Source organism: Anomaloglossus baeobatrachus, chromosome 5 (genome assembly GCF_048569485.1).
Source record: "Anomaloglossus baeobatrachus isolate aAnoBae1 chromosome 5, aAnoBae1.hap1, whole genome shotgun sequence".
Lineage (NCBI taxonomy): Eukaryota > Metazoa > Chordata > Amphibia > Anura > Aromobatidae > Anomaloglossus > Anomaloglossus baeobatrachus.
In genome coordinates this window covers 92,643,930-92,661,277 of record NC_134357.1, presented here as the reverse complement: position 1 = coordinate 92,661,277, position 17,348 = coordinate 92,643,930, and the positions used below count along the sequence as shown (strand labels likewise).

The following is a 17,348-nucleotide window of genomic DNA, read 5'->3' as shown; positions in this document are numbered from 1 at the left end:
CTTACCAACATAGGACGTACTGGGTATCCCCTGCCTTATGTCAGTATAATCACCGCCGGCTGCTGCAGTGAGCTGGCGGTGAGTCCCACATGTCTGCTGATTTGTACAAAATGTGATAGCGCAATGTAAATAGCCGCAGCGGGTAACGGGCACTAACCTGCCGCCATCGGAGACCCCATGACGCGATCACGGGGAGCCGATGGTTGCCATGGTAGCACAGGGTCATGGGATGACTGCTGTTGCTATCATGACTCACTTCCTCTTACAGCCGGCAGAGTGTTGGCTGTAAGAGGAGAGAAGCATTTCAGCTGATCTGGGCTGTGCAGCTCTGATCGGGAGAAATGAACAAGCTATCAAACTGCTGATCCTTACAGCCCCCTAGGGGGACTAGTAAAATAAATTAAAAAAAGTTTAAAAAAATAAAAAAAAACAAAACTGAAAGTTCAAATCACTCACCATTCGCTCTTGCATACCATACGCCAGTGTGACCCTGGCCTACGAAATAGAAAAGCATAGTGCCTGTAATTGGAAAGTCAGCTGACACTCAATGTGGGGGCGTGTCTGACTGCAACCAAACACAGGCGACGGTGGTGGGAAAGCAGTGCATAATCAATGAAGGTTAATTAGCTGCTCTGGAAGTGAATGCGTGACCTTGAAGCAGCATACCGCCATAACAGTTCCTCGGTAAGTAGACCGCGCATGCCCTCCTTTCCCTTCTACCAACATTTTTAATCTCCGGTTTCTGATCCCCATAGACTTATATGGAGACTGGACCAGAACCGGAATTTAGAAAAAAAGATAACAGGGACCCGCCGGTCCCGGTTATCTGTGATTCCGCTCATCTCTTGTCATGACCTTCCATGGCTTTTGCACCTCTCTTTTTTTTCATGAGGTCAATACTTTTTGCCTGTGACACTTCTCATTATCACACATAACTTAATTTCCGGACATTTATGGTTAGATTTAATTGCCTGTGAGGATTGGATGGGTTGTTACCGACATCTGGTAAGAGCCTGTAAATAGCAAAAAGGTGCAAAATTAGTCATGAAACAAATTTGCAAACATGATTTTTAGCTCCAAATAGGCTTATTTATTTGAAAACAAAGATGTCCGCAATGGTGGACAACAATTTTATTTTGTTAGATATGTTAACAGAACTTTGAAGACACATTAAAAGTTTGCAAACCAGTGATTTGTCATCTGTTCTGGGAGGTCTCCCCTTTTCCTGAATGTTTCAGAAGAGTAGTCAGGAGTGGTTTAGTACAGGGCAGACATGTGTCTGTAGATAGAGCCATTCTGGAGTTTTTCCTCAGCTTTTTTATGTAACAAGCCTTGAAATTAAAAAAAAATGAGCTTCAGTTTTAGTTCTGCCCGAACTACAAATGGCTCCAAGAGCTTCCCGGACCCCGAGTATCTAACATTCCCCTCACAAGCTGCGCCAGAGAACAAGCACGGGACGGGAGCCATTTTGTTGTAGCCCCACGTACTACATTACCTGGCAGAGGACGTCGGCTGCACTGCGGACACAGTGAAGTTCTCTGACACCTTACTGTCTTCCCTCTTGTGCTTGGCTTCTCCCCGCACGGTGGATATTGCTGAGAGCAGGTGACGAGCTGAGAGCGCCGAGTGTCCTTGAGACTTCTCCAGTGCGGACGGCGGAGACATGAGCGCAAACTACGGGCTGCGAGGTGAGCGGCGTTACTGCACGGACCCCGGGGGTCAGCCCTGCTGGAGTGGGTCCCGGCATGCCCTGCGCGTGTCTGGGCTTGCTGATATTTGTAGTCCTGATTTGCAAATGCTTACCATGAGCATGCATATAGGGATAGAAAATAAAATACTTAAAGGGGGTGACCATAGTATCCAGTTATGGTGTATGACTATACTATCCTGCCATGTATCACATCTGTCTGTACTGAGGTGCACAGGTGTGACTGTGCGGGGTGCTACCATGATGGGTCAGCGCTGTGTCCCAGGATTGGTGGTGGCTGGGCATCTATTGATCATACAGGTCGCGTCTCTTATAGCCGTACTGAACAAAAATATAAACGCAACACTTGGTTTTGCTCCCATTTTTCATGAGCTCAATAACTTTTTCTATGTACGAAAGGCCTTTTTCTCTCAAATATTCACAAATTTGTGTAAATCCTTGTTAGTGAGCACTTCTGCCAAGATAATAATATATAATATTTATTCATTTCTATAGCGCTATTCCATCACGCTTTACATACAGTGACAACACTGTCCCCATGGGGGATCACAATCTAGAGTCCCTATCTGTATGTCTTTGGAGTGTGGGAGGAAACCGGAGTACCCGGAGGAAACCCACGCAAACACGGGGAGAACATATAAACTCCTTGCAGATGTTGTCCTTGGTGGGATTTGATCCCAGCGCAAGATTTGAGTGCTAACCACTGAGCCATCGTGATAATCCATCCACCTCACAGGTGTGGCATATCAGGATGCTGATTAGACATCAGGATTATTACTCAGGTGTGCCTTTGGTTTGCCACAATAAAAGACCACTCTAAGGGCTCAAACACATCAGCGGTATTCTGCCGCACTGCCGGATCCGGCATAAGGGCAATACAGTACAATACAACTGTGCGGCAAGCCCCGGTCACGCTGTCACATGACTGCATGTGCCCGGAGCTTGCCAGTGAACTTTAATGTACTGTACTGTCCTTGTGCCGGATCTGCGAGTGCGGCAGGAAAACGCTGATGTGAAACCAGCGTAAAATGTGCAGTTTTATCTCACAGCGTAATGTCACAGATGTCACAAGTTTTGAGGGAGCGTGTAGTTGGCTTGCTGACTGCAGGAGCTGTTGCCCATGAATTGAATGTTCATTTCTCTACCGTAAGCTGGCAGTACATCCAACTGACCTCACAACCGCAGACCACGTGTAGCCACACAGCCCAGGACCTCCACGATTGTCTGAGACCAGCCGCCCGGGCAGCTGCTGCAATAATAGGTTTTCATAACCAAAGAATTCCTGTACAAACTTTCAGAGACTGTCTCAGGGAAGTTGATCTGCTGCTCGTCGTCCTCAATGTGGTCTCCATCTGACTGCAGTGTGTCTGTGTTACTGATTTGAGTGGGCAAATGCTTGAATTCGATGTTGTCTGGCACGTTGGAGAGGTGTTCTCATAATAGATGAATCCTGTTTGTTGCTGTACAGGGCAGATCCCAATACTGTAAAACAGCACACTGTAGTGGCCAGCCTAAGGCACACCTGTGCAATAATCCTGCTATGTAATCAGCAGCATCTTGATACTCAACACTTGTGAGGTGGATGGATTATCTGCACATAGAAGCGCTCACTAAAGGCCCAGTCACACTAAACAACTTACCAGCGATCCCAACAACGATACAACCTGATAGGGATCGCTGGTAAGTTGCTAGGAGGTCGCTGGTGAGATGTCACACTGCGACACTCCAGCGATCCCACCAGCAACCTGACCTGGCAGGGATCACTGCAGCGTTGCTACACGGGTTGCTGGTGAGCTGTCACACAGGCAGATCTCACCAGCAACCAGTGACCAGCCCCCAGCCAGCAGCGCCGCGTGGAAGCGATGCTGCACTTGGTAACTAAGGTAAATATCGGGTAACCAACCCGATATTTACCTTGGTTACCAGCGCACACCGCTTAGCGCTGGCTCCCTGCACACATAGCCACAGTACACATCGGGTTAATTACCCGATGTGTACTCTACTACGTGTGCAGGCAGCAGGAGCCGGCTTCTGCGGATGCTGGTAACCACGGTAAACATTGGGTAACCAAGAAGCCCTTACCTTGGTTACCCGATATTTACCTTCGTTACCAGCGTATTTTTTTATTTATTTTTTTTTTATACCATTGACATCACTTTATGGAACAGCATCATGCTTTTTATAGTGTTATTCCCAACACTGAAATTTGTAGTATCATGCAGTTCTGGTGTCTCAGACCCAAACTCTGAGGACTGTGCTACTGCTAGGATCCAGCGGTCCTGCACCCCATTCATGTGTGTGTGTGACCGCCTCTGAGAGAGCCCAGTACAGCGCTCCCTTTTTCTGGCAGTGCCATAGAGTGAATGGAGCGTTTCAGAACCTCCGTTCTTAGGATAGGGGGTCCCACTGTCAGCCCTTTTCTAATCTGCAAGTTTTCATCTACCGTTTGGTAAGAGGTGACCATGTAGAAGTGCCCCTTTAATGTAGATTTTGCTGTATTAAGCGCTAGATCGGTCTATATATGCCGGATTTTTTTCATATCCAGTCATGGTAAATGGTCACAAGGATCTAATCTGTTAGGCCTAAGCCACACGGCGAGAAAATCGGTGCGAGTGGAGTGCGATAAAACATCGCATTCCACTCGGACCAATTCTAGCCTGTGTGACAGCACACATGAGCGATTATTTTCTCAGCCCTAATCGGACCGAGAAAACAATCGCAGCATGCTGCGATTGTAATCCGAGACTCTTTCTCTCGCACCCATTCAAGTGAATGGGGCGAGAGAAAAATCGCACTGCACTCGCGGTACACCGGTGTACCGTGCGTGCAGAGCGAGAATGTCTATAGCCGGCTACGCAGTAGAGAGGGAGAGAAATCCCTCCCTCCCCTCCTGAGTGCCGGCCCGCCCCCTGCAGCTGAGGTCTGCTCGCACGAACGGACCTCAGTTGCAAGGACACAAGCATGAGACTCGGCTCTGCTGTACTGCCAGCACGAGCCGAGTCTCATGCAAGGGGATCGCAGTAGTCCCTGTGTGGCCCCAGCCTTATCTACATTTTTCCCATGTTTGTGTATTCACATGATCCGTCCCCGATATCCATCACCGATCATATGTGTTAGGTAGTATTCACAGTCCGAACCCAGGTGGTGCTGTACGGCCCGGCCTCGGGTCATCTGAGTGCAAGCCTCAGACCATGTGCACACATTGAGGATTTGGTGAGTTTTTTTTACCTAAGTATTTGTAAGGCAAAACCAGGAGTGGTTAAAAAAAAAATCCAGAATGGTGCTGTGTTTCTATTACACTTTTTTCCTCTGATTCTGTCACTCCTGGTTTTGACTTACAAATATTGCGATAAAGTCCTGACCAAATATACAATGTACATGGCTTCAATGGTGGGTGGCAGGAGACCCCCGGCCGGCCGCACATCTCTATACTCAGTGAGGGCCGTGTGCCGATCTTGTAATGCGTTGAATTTGTGCAGAATCCTCTTGTCACATCTAGTGATCTGTTTTTTGGCTCTGGACTGATGAGAAGCCTCGGAGGGGAATCCGGATCCTCCGAGATGAATAATGCATCCTCTTTATTATTAGATTGCCCTCTGATGAGTTGCGTTATGGTTTACATGTCGCTGTGTATCACTTCTGCCGGATCACACCGTTTTCTGTCTTGGAATGATACTGCACAAGATTAGAAAAGCTGTAAAACTTCTCTGTCCTTCCTAGATGGTATCACGCCGGCGTGTGTGTCACCGGAGCAGATCCTGTTCAGCGGCATTGCTATTTTGGGAGTATTTGCTTCCTCACAGATGGGAGCATTGCCGCGTGCTGGACCTCCAGGCCTCGCTCACACGGCGTATTCTGTCAGTGATTTCACTCAAGTAAAGCATGTACCCAGTATAATATACAGGGCCTTCATATCTCCATGGTTTTTGAAGACCCTATGTCCACAATAAGATTAAACAAAAAAAAAAGTCAATTTTTGATCTGTGTTATGGATCAAACTGGCCATTTAAATGAATGGCTGCAGCCTCTGTCATCCTGAGGTGGCCATGTTTTATTATTCCCACATTTCAGACAGCTGCTTTTCTGCTGCATATTCACTTGGGGAACATCCTGTGTTTTGCAGTGACGGCAAAGTGCAATGGATATTTATGAAATTTTGTGCGCATCCTGCGAAATATACCGTCAGGAGCTACGGGTCTGAGATCCGCATTGTCATGCTGTGGATGTGCGAGATTCCATTTTGCAATGCAATGAGCCCCATCCCGCACAAAGTTTGCAATAATAGCCATAGGCAATATGTTCTGTGTGAACTTAACCTAATAGGGGAGAGAAGATTTTTTATATATACAATATATATATATTGTATATGTGTATCTTCTCCAATCACCCTCCATGAGACAGCATGGATTTAGGTTGTGCTGTCTAGGAGGGTTCTTAGAAACCGAATTAACGGTAAGAGTATATAATATAAATATATATAATATATATATTATAATATATAAATGGATGCCATAGTATAGTGTTCTTCATTCCTCACAAGTAGACTCTCCTTTATGGTACAGCAGTGATTTCTGTTCTCTTCCTGTAGTAAAATACTTATTATCCTCAATCTTCTGGTCCTGCTCCACCATCTTGTGACCGCAGCTTCGGGCTGACCGGAAGTCACAGCCAACTGTCACAAGCTGTCAATGCAAGTCTGAGGGCCTTGTTCGGGCCCTCGTAGACTTACATTGAGAAGTCTGCACAGTAAACACTGGAGTGATCTGTCTGGGCACAATTATCAGAAGATGACCGGAGCAGTGCTGAGAACAGAAGATGGTGGCTGGTGTGTGTAATCCAGAGCATCCAGATGTGGGAAACCATATTGAGTGACCAGGCAGCTTTTCTATTCTGTGGGGTGGAAATAATGGGTGATGCTCATGTTTTGCTGTAGTAATTTAGCCACATAACATATTGCCCTGCTTTTCTAGAAACTCAAGTAACTTTTTTTTTTTTTTTTTTTTTCTATTTTAGGATGAAAGGTTCTTAAAATTAGCTGATCTAATCCCTTTCTTCCGGTCAGGCTGATTCAGTTTACTATGTGTAGCCTGGTTATATTTAGGATATCAGATTTGGTAATATTTCCTGGGTTTGTTGTAAGAACGGGGTGTGACGTTACATTCCTTCCAGCCGCACCTCTACTAATCGCTCCTGTATTTTCTGGGTTGGGTGGGATTATTAGCACACTTGAGTTTATTGGTCTCGTAATGACAAGCCGTCGCATGTGTTCGTGTGTCTTCACAGGCCATTTGAAGATTCTCCCCTACCAGCTGAGGCCAAGCGTTGATTCTTCACTTTAGTTTTCACCTCCCCTTTTTCCATAAGCCGCAACTTTTTTATTTTTTATTTTTTTTATTGCCATCGACTCAGCCATAGGAGGGCTGTTTTTGTAGGACGAGATGTATTCACGAGGGCAAGAGAGAGGGACATGTAAGCAATTCAACTTTTTTTTTTTTTTTTTTGTCCCTCTTTAGGATACCTGAACCTGCAATTTGTTTTATCACTTGTCCTATATGCTAAGTATCACTAACTTCAGCACACTATAGTCCAGAAAAAGAAACTTGCAAAGATGGAAAATTTTAACACACTATTTGACAGGCTTTGAAACAAAATTGTGACAGAGATCCACATTTCAGCTCACTTCACAGCACCAAGCTGCCACCACACAGGGTCTTTACCACTATTCCACGGGTGTATCACCCTATTCCGTAGGCCGCCAGAGCCCCCGCAAAACGGGATTTGGACGTATGCGCCAACAGGGCCACTGACTATAATTGTGCAGATGGAGTTACCGTGTGCTCTGTCATGTACCATTTTCAGGAGTGTACACTTTGTGGAGGCGGACACCTGAATGTAGTAGACTGCATCTGGGTGTCCACCTCCACAAAGCGTGTACTCCCGAAAATGGTGCAGGCAGAGCACATGGTGACTGTCTGCACCATTATAGTCAGCGATCCCGTTGGCATATCCGTCTGAATCCTGTTTTGCTGGGGGTTTGGATGTAAGCCCCCAACAGGACCACTGAACGATGCTCAGAACGCAATGTGAAAGTGGCCTTATACAGATAGACCCTTTTTGGTTTATTGGCCACCTGATCTGTGTTGTGTGTGTGTGTGTATATCTCTCTATCTGTATATATATGTGTGTATATATATATATATATATATATATATATATATATATATATATATATGTATATGTGTATATATATATATATATATATATATATATATATATATATATATATATATATATATATATATTATAATATAATATAATATAATATTATTGTGTGTCTCTGTCTCTCTGTCTCTCTCTGTCTCTCTGTGTCTCTCTGTCTCTCTGTGTCTCTCTGTCTCTCTGTGTCTCTGTGTCTCTGTGTCTCTGTGTCTGTCTCTGTGTCTCATGTTAGTGACACTCGCCTTCATTAAGATTTCTTCTGATCACCTATCTCAGTGGTCGAGCCGAGCATATCCCCACTTTTTATTCTATGTACTGTCCTACATTTGTATGGCAGTACATAGACGAGATGATCTCGTATAAAGCCCAGCTTTCCTCACAGGAGGACAATGATGGCACGTATGGGTGCCCTTTCGCAATGTGCACTATACAATCGCAGCGCGAGGGGCTAGTAGCAGCCCGTGTGATCTTGGAAAGAAGCATTGCATTTCAATGCTGTTATAGGTTAAACAGTAGCAACCACTGGTAACTGCAGCAGATGCCGGTCATGTAACACAGCAGCCTCTGCCAGGTGTGGTGTGGGTTTAGTACACACAACATATTTATATTCCAGTCGGCCCAGCATGAGGGCCACAGGTCCATTACTCATACTGGTAAAAATCCTGAAAGTCTCTGGATTTTGGGTGGTGGGCGGCAGTCAGGGGGTTCTTGTACATGTTACTCTTTATGGTATGTTCTCCTTTTTGATGTTACACACACAATATCTGACTTTACTCATTTGTTTCCGGGTTTGCAGAATGGGCTTGTGCTGCCACATTGGCTGTCGGTGCGGCTGCTGTAGGATACCTGGCTTACAGATCTCTGTCCTGCAAAGACAAGTGCTGCAAATCCATGGTAAACCGGGACATACAGAAAGACAATCCTAAGGTTGTGCATGCCTTCGACATGGAAGACTTGGGAGATAAAGCCGTGTATTGCCGCTGCTGGAGGTCCAAAAAGGTAATCGGCCATAAAAATCAAAAACTGCCCACTGACAGTCACCAAATAAATAAATATATTGTGACCGTTCACCCACTGAATGTGATGGGGTTACTCATCTGGGGTGCTTCATTGAGGTATCTCTCAGGAAACGCTTCCATTAAAAGTCCAGTTGGTTTATTTACACATCCATAAACCGCACTTCATAACCTAAACACAGATGGATTTCAAGTCCGTTCTATTCATGTTACAATATCCTCCTCCATTCGGGGATACACCCGCGGTACTACAGTCTGTATCAGTTGCAGTATGCCCACTACTGACTCCAGTCAGTAAACACACTCCTTGATGAGGTTCTTTCCAGAAGCATGGCAGCTTCCTCACACTCACCAGCTGCCTGTGGACAGCGCGCACACCTCTGCATGAGGTTCCTAAAGGCATAACAGACCCCACACACTGACCAGGTGCCAGTCACACAGTCTCTATCTTAACAGGTGAGACACACCCATGGGCGGAGGTATGTGGGTAGCCAGACCTGACCTGCTCTCCAGCTATCTGTGCAACCTGGCCCTGATGTGCGCTAGCAAAATTCATGGCACTACAAGTACCAGAATGGACAAGCGGTTTACACCACTTCTATGATACATACTGGCGGCCCTGTTACAATATATGGATATTATATATTTTTTCTTTATTGTTCCTTTGGGAGACCCAGACCATGGGTGTTTAGCTTCTGCCTCCGGAGGACACACAAAGTACTACACTTAAAAGTGTAGCTCCTCCCTCTGAGCTTATACACCCCCCTGGTAGCCAGTCCTAGCCAGTTTATTGCTTTGTGTCAGGAGGCATACATCCACACATGCATTCTCATCTGATTTGTTTGACTTTTGGAAAGAGTTTGAAGAAAAGCGGGTCCATGTCTGGACTCCCGGCATGTCCCTTCTCACCCCACTGTGTCGGCGGTGTTGTTAAGGTTGATTTACAAGGCTGAAGCCTTACATGCCGCGCTCCTTCACCATCCCTTCTGGGCTCTGGCTTGAAGTGGGAGCCAGCACGGTCTCCATGCCTGGTAGGAGTCCGGTCTCCATCCACAGCCCCTTGAGGATTCTGTTGGACCGGAGCACTCATCCCCAGGGACATGGCCCTGCGTCTCAGCAGCTAAGTACCTGAAACGTGTATGTTGGGGGTCCCGGTTCTTTATTGTAAGGGGAGAGTATGCTGTATGTGATTGTTTTAACTTTTCCGGTGGGTTCTCTAGCTTTTGCCTGAGAACCGCGCCGATGGTGCTTGCTTGTCGGCCTCGCCGCTTAAATTTAGGCCCCGGCTTCGCCGGAGGCCTAGTTTCATTTTCCTGCCCTCGCATGTCACTCATGCAGAGGGACAGGTTCGGCTCCTCCCGGCGGCCGTTCTACACTGAAGAGGGACACTCCCCACTGCTGGGGCGTCCCTCCTTCCCTGCAGGTCTCTATAGCCCTCCAGTTCCCGCTCTTTTATAGGAACGCCCCCTAGTTTCTCAGGCAGAGTTCACTGTGCTCTGGGACATCCTGCATTCTGCATCTCTGCTGAGGTGCTGCGACTGGGGGACCGGGCTTCGGGATCTGGAGGGCACGCAACACCGCGCTCAGCGGTCTGGTAAGCCACAGCCGGTCTCCGGTTGTGGACCTCTGTATATTCTCCCTGGGGTTCATTCTCTGCAAAGCCCCCACTCCAGCAGCATGTCTCACACAAGGAGCAAGGCTCCAAAGCTTTATTCTGCATGTAAGCTCCTGCTGCCTGAGCTGAGCATTTATCCACACTGTGATGGTTGCTCTAACTTGGCGGTGCCACAGCCTGGAGTCTCACCCCCAGTGGTCTCTCAGGCTGCTGCTGCACCTGTCACTGAACCCCCGGCCTGGGTAGAGTCCTTTTCTAGGTCCATATCCCGGTCATTTGCTGAGTCCATGGGACTTTTGTCCAGGACTTTGATGAATATGCATCAGCCCTCCTCACAGGGTGCCTCTAATACTCTTGACAGAGGACTCCTATCCTCTGACCTCCGTCCATCGGAGCTCACGGAGGATTCATCATCTGATCTCAGACCCCGTCCTTCTAAGAGAAGGCGCAGGGTTTCCTCCCCCTCCCCATCCCACGGCTCTGCCTCAAGAGCTGACTCTCAAGATGAGGAGGATGCCCTCACTGGGGGCTCGGAGGCTATGTATCCCTTCGATTTCTCTGAGGGTGACTCAGATCTTAGTGATTTGATTGCTTCTATTAATTCTGTGCTGGATCTCAATCCGCCAGTGTCAGAGGAGCAACTCTCTCTGGCAGAAAAGCACCAGTTTACCTCGCCTAAGAGAGTGAAGAGTGTGTTCTCTAACCACTCCAGTTTTCAGACCGCTGTGACCAAACCCAGGGTCTGCCCTGAAAAACGCTTTCCAAAGCGTGGTTCTGATGAAGGGTTTCCATTTCCACCTGAGGTGGTCAAGGAGTGGTCTCACTCCCCAAAGGTAGACCCTCCGGTGTCTAGGCTCTCAGCCCGGACCGTTGTGTCGGTGGCTGACGGCACCTCACTTAAGGATTCCACTGACCGTCAGATTGACCTTCTGGCCAAATCTGTGTATGAAGCTGCGGGGGCCGCGTTTTCCCCGACTTTTGCAGCAGTGTGGGCTCTCAAAGCCATCTCTGCTTCTCTAGAGGAGATGCATTCCCTCACCAAGGAATCTATGCCTGAGATGGTTACCTTAACTTCTCAGGCTTCAGCTTTTTCATCTTATGCCATGTCTGCCATGCTAGAGGCTGCTCACCGCACTGCGGTGGCTTTAGCTAATTCTCTTGTTATCCGCAGGATTTTGTGGCTTCGAGAGTGGAAGGCAGATGCTTCTTCCAAGAAGTTTCTTGCTGGGCTCCCTTTTGCTGGTTCACGGCTGTTTGGTGAACAGCTGGATGAAATCCTTAAAGAAGCTACTGGCGGGAAGAGTACTTCCATGCCACAAACCAAGACCAGGAAACCCGCCCAGGGTAGGAATCAATCAAGGTTTCGTTCCTTTCGTTCCTCCAACTGGTCATCCTCTAAGCCTTCCGCCTCGTCCGCTAACTCAGCCAAGGATCAGAAATCCAACTGGCGCCCAAAAGCGCGTCTGCAGAAGACCGCAGGAGGTTCTGCCACTAAGGCAGCTTCCTCATGACTCTCGGCCCGCTCTAGCCACGTCCTTAGTCGGTGGCAGGCTCTCCCACTTTGGCGACGCTTGGTTAAAGCAAGTCTCCGATCAGTGGGTGAGAGACATCATATCTCACGGCTACAGGATAGAATTCTCTTCCAGCCCTCCAAACAGATTTTTTCTCTCAACTCCCCCCTGCTCCAAGGCGGCCGCCTTCTCGCAGGCCGTGGCGTCCTTGCAGGCAAACGGAGTGATTGTCCCAGTTCCCGCTCAGGAACGGTTCAGAGGTTTTTACTCAAATCTCTTCCTAGTTCCAAAAAAGGACGGTACCTTCCGGCCCATCCTGCATCTCAAGCTTCTCAACAAGCATGTCCGGGTGCGGCATTTTCGCATGGAGTCTCTGCGATCAGTCATTGCCTCTATGACCCAAGGGGATTTCCTGGCGTCCATCGACATCAGAGATGCCTATCTACATGTGCCAATCGCAGTGTCACATCAGCGTTGGTTACATTTTGCGATAGGAGAGGATCATTTCCAATTCGTGGCTCTCCCCTTCGGGTTAGCCACGGCCCCTCGGGTATTCACCAAGGTCATGGCGGCAGTGATTGCGGTCCTGCACCTCCAGGGGTTAACAGTGCTTCCTTATCTGGACGACCTTCTAGTCAAGGGTCCATCCAGCGCAGACTGTCAGCGGAGTGTTTCGCTCACTCTCGCCACCCTAGCCAAATTCGGGTGGATTGTCAATTTTCCCAAATCCACTCTGACTCCGACCCAGAGTCTCACGTACCTAGGGATGCAGTTCGAGACTTTGCCGGCACTTGTGAAGTTGCCCTTAATCAAACAGCAGTCTCTCCGGCTAGCGGTGCGCTCTCTCCTGAGGCCCTGCCGTTATTCCCTCAGGCGCCTGATGCAGGTGCTGGGTCAAATGGTGGCCTCCATGGAGGCGGTTCCCTTTGCCCAGTTCCATCTGCGTCCTCTGCAGCTGGACATACTCCGCTGTTGGGACAAGCGGCCTTCCTCCTTACAGAGGTTAGTGGCTCTGTCGCCACGGACCAGGAGCTCTCTTCAGTGGTGGCTTCGACCCCTCTCCCTGTCCCAAGGGCGCTCCTTCCTGACTCCGTCCTGGGTGATTCTCACCACGGATGCCAGCCTAGCCGGCTGGGGAGCGGTACATCTCCACCACAGAGCACAGGGCACTTGGACTCCGTCCGAGTCAGCCCTTTCAATCAATGTGCTGGAAACCAGAGCTGTGCTTCTAGCTCTCCTAGCCTTTCACCACCTGTTGGCGGGCAGGCACATTCGAGTCCAGTCAGACAACGCGACAGCGGTTGCCTACATCAATCACCAAGGCGGGACACGCAGCCGCCTGGCAATGTTGGAGGTCCAACGCATTCTTCAATGGGCGGAGGACTCCAAGTCCACCATATCCACAGTCCACATCCCTGGCTTAAAAAACTGGGAGGCAGATTATCTCAGCCGTCAATCCGTGGACAGTGGCAAGTGGTCCCTGCACCCGGCAGTGTTTCAGTCAATCTGCCGCAAGTGGGGCACTCCGGACGTGGACCTAATGGCATCCCATCACAACAACAAGGTTCCGGTTTACGTGGCTCGCTCCCACGATCCTCAGGCCTTCGCCGCGGGCGCTCTGGTTGAAGACTGGTCCCAGTTTCGTCTGTCCTACGTGTTTCCCCCCCTCTAGCTCTCTTGCCCAGAGTCCTGCGCAAGATCAGAATGGAGGGTCGTCGAGTCATCCTCATTGCACCGGACTAGCCCAGGCGAGCTTGGTATCCGGACCTACTCCAACTGTCCGTGGAGATGCCGTGGCATCTTCCGGACCGTCCAGACCTGCTCTCGCAAGATCCGTTTTTCCGCCCGAATTCTGCGGCACTCAAATTGACGGCGTGGCTCTTGAGTCCTGGATTTTGACGGCTTCTGGTATTCCTCCTGAAGTCATCTCCACTATGACTCGGGCCCGTAAGTTTTCCTCCGTCAAGATCTATCACAGGACTTGGAAAATTTTCCTGTCCTGGTGTCGCTCTTCCGGCCATTCTCCTTGGCCATTCTCGTTGCCGACCCTTCTGTCTTTTTTACAGTCCGGTCTGCAGCTAGGACTGTCCCTCAACTCTCTCAAGGGACAAGTCTCAGCTCTGTCAGTACTGTTCCAGCGGCGTCTCGCCCGGCTGGCTCAGGTCCGCACCTTCATGCAAGGTGCGTCTCACATCGTTCCGCCTTATCGGCGGCCTTTGGATCCTTGGGACCTTAACTTGGTCCTCACGGTATTGCAGAAACCCCCTTTCGAGCCCCTTAGGGAGGTTTCTTTGTATCGTCTTTCTCAAAAGGTGGCCTTTCTAGTTGCCATAACTTCTCTCAGGAGAGTCTCTGATTTGGCTGCGCTCTCCTCGGAGTCACCTTTTTTGGTTTTTCACCAAGACAAGGTAGTTCTCCGTCCGACCCCGGACTTTCTTCCTAAGGTGGTCTCTCCCTTCCACCTTAACCAGGATATTTCCTTGCCTTCCTTCTGTCCGGCCCCTGTTCATCACTTTTGAGAAAGCGCTGCATACTCTAGATCTGGTGCGTGCTCTCCGGATTTATGTGTCTCGCACCGCTGCGCTTAGGCGGTGCACCTCTCTTTTTGTGCTAACCACAGGGCGGCGCAAGGGTCTCTCTGCTTCTAAGCCGACCTTGGCCCGTTGGATTAGATCGACCATTTCGGACGCCTACCAGAGTACTCAGGTGCCTCCCCCGCCGGGGATCAAAGCACACTCGACCAGAGCTGTCGGTGCCTCTTGGGCTTTTAGGCACCAGGCTTCGGCTTAACAAGTCTGTCAGGCTGCCACTTGGACTAGCCTGCATACCTTTTCGAAGCACTACCAAGTGCATGCTCATGCTTCGGCAGATGCGAGCTTGGGCAGACGCATCCTTCAGGCGGCTGTCGCCCATTTGTGAAGTTAGGTTCTGCCTACTTCTTAGTTTTTTCTGTTTATTCCCACCCAGGGACAGCTTTGGAACGTCCCATGGTCTGGGTCTCCCAAAGGAACGATAAAGAAAAAGAGAATTTTGTTACTTACCGTAAGTTCTTTTTCTTATAGTTCCGTATTGGGAGACCCAGCTCCCTCCCTGTTACCTGTTGGCAATTTTCTTGTTCCGTGTGTTATCACCGGCTGTTGTCGTGGACAGTCTCCGGTTGTTCCGGTTCTTACTCTGTTCTACTTGTGGGTGGCTATTCTCCTTCAGCTTTTGCACTAAACTGGCTAGGACTGGCTACCAGGCGGTGTATAAGCTCAGAGGGAGGAGCTACACTTTTAAGTGTAGTACTTTGTGTGTCCTCCGGAGGCAGAAGCTAAACACCCATGGTCTGGGTCTCCCAATACGGAACTATAAGAAAAAGAATTTACGGTAAGTAACAAAATTTTCTTTTTTTTTTTCTCCTGCTGTCCCATAGATAATGGAGTGCTGGTCAGGCATTCACACTACTGTTCCATACTAATGGATTTACAAGTGCCTTTTTATTTTGTTACTTCAGTGAGGTCCCAGCAGGTTGGACTCCACCAATCTAAAAAGCATCACCTATCTTACAGAAAGGCGATAGCTTATTCCAATTGGACAACTCCTTTAAGGCTTCATTTAGCCCAGATGCTCAGTCGGGTAGCTGCTTCATCCTAGGTCCGGTCAGTGTTGCCTCCGGACCTGTGCGCCACACAGAACAGCTTTTCTTTTTATTTTTCTTCTTCTGTGTTACGTGGTAAGGGAACTTTAATAGAGGGGTGCTTAAAAAAAAAAAAAAGAACCAAGAAAAAATCCAATATATAGCCATGACTTGAAATAAATTAAACAAAGGTTTTTATTTTATACATTATCTCCGTGGCCCTTTTCTGGACACTTTTTACACCCTTTGTTCTGTACTGAGGTATTGCTTATTTTGCACAATATATTTTTTTTTTCTCCTACTTTACGCTTATGTACTTAGCACTTTATCATCAATTGTATATGAGGTCATACATTTTCTCCAACAGGGGGTTAAAATTTACTAAACTTTTGATTTGTATATGCAACCTCATGTCCTGAAATATAATCTTTGTGGGGTTTTTTTTTTTTTTTTTTGTACCAGAATATTTTTCTGTACCTGCATACTTCTGTACTTGCTTGTATGTGTCTTTTTGGGCCCTTCCTGTGCTTTTTTTTTACCGCACTATTTAACTTGAAATAAATAAAACAAAAGTATATTGGTAACAAGTCATTACTGTATATCGGATTTTTTCTTTTAAAGCACCCCGCTGTTTATGGTCCCCACTGATTAGTCTTATCCGGCATTAAAAGTCCATTACATATATGGTATATACTTTTTCCCCCACTGTTGGGATTATTTTATACCCATATATATGTTTGTTTTGGGGGGTTTTAATCCTAGAAATACATCTATATGGTCAGAGAACTGGCTGGCTCTTCATTGCAGTAGCTAAGCCAGCCCCCTTCTCTATGCATTGGCTGTGACTGAAAATGGCTCCGTAACAGGTATCACTTATTGTAGCACTAGGACCGCTGTGACCATATCATTAGTCTCAGTACTAAAATAATCCTTGAAGAATCAATGTAGGTTTTATAATGAATCTCACATGTAATTTTTTTTTTTTGCAGAGGATTTTTCTTTTCTGTATTTTCTTAATTAATTTCGTTATCTTCCAGTTTCCTTTTTGTGATGGAGCACACACCAAACACAACGAAGAAACCGGCGACAACGTTGGACCTTTAATCATTAAGAAAAAAGAATCCTAAACAACGATGGGGCGACATTAATAATAAACCACAGTATCTATCAATCATTGCTCTATGGCAGAGAAATCTCTCCTACCAGAAAACCCCCACTGCCTGTACCTGTCACCTGCCTTAAATGTTATATCCCGCGGTGGTGGAAAATCTCATCTGGTGGGAAAGTGCCCCATCTGTATTTGTATAAAACCACTGTACAAGCTGTGTTTATTACTCAGGTGGACACGCGCTTTCCTTTTATGTTGTGATATGCTGACATTGGAATGTAGAATTGAGACATGGACATTAAATTATGTACAAAAATCTGATCTGAGAGCTCTTTACTGTTGTAGCATAAGAACTGACATCAGGTAATACTGAAGATAACCACTGGGTGGCGCTTATTTGAAATCTACCAGCAGTAATACTGCAGCAACTCCACTAGGGGGCAGAGGTGATCCATAAAGTGCAGCTAGGAAATACTCAGGTGATCCAATTACACAGGTAGACCCACATGGGAAAATGTCCTATTAAATCATATTTGCATATATATATTATAT

At 47.7% G+C, this 17,348-nt stretch overlaps 1 protein-coding gene across 1 annotated transcript; it reads left to right on the top strand.

Annotated features, from left to right (window-relative positions):
* Window positions 1-1,509: 1,509 nt before the first annotated feature.
* Window positions 1,510-17,117, top strand: CISD1 (CDGSH iron sulfur domain 1). Its single transcript, XM_075352344.1, has 3 exons — window positions 1,510-1,688; window positions 8,724-8,926; window positions 16,726-17,117. Exons 1-3 carry the CDS (start codon window positions 1,664-1,666, stop codon window positions 16,813-16,815), a joined length of 318 nt encoding a protein of 105 aa, XP_075208459.1. The 5' UTR covers window positions 1,510-1,663; the 3' UTR covers window positions 16,816-17,117.
* The last annotated feature ends 231 nt before the right edge of the window (window positions 17,118-17,348 follow it).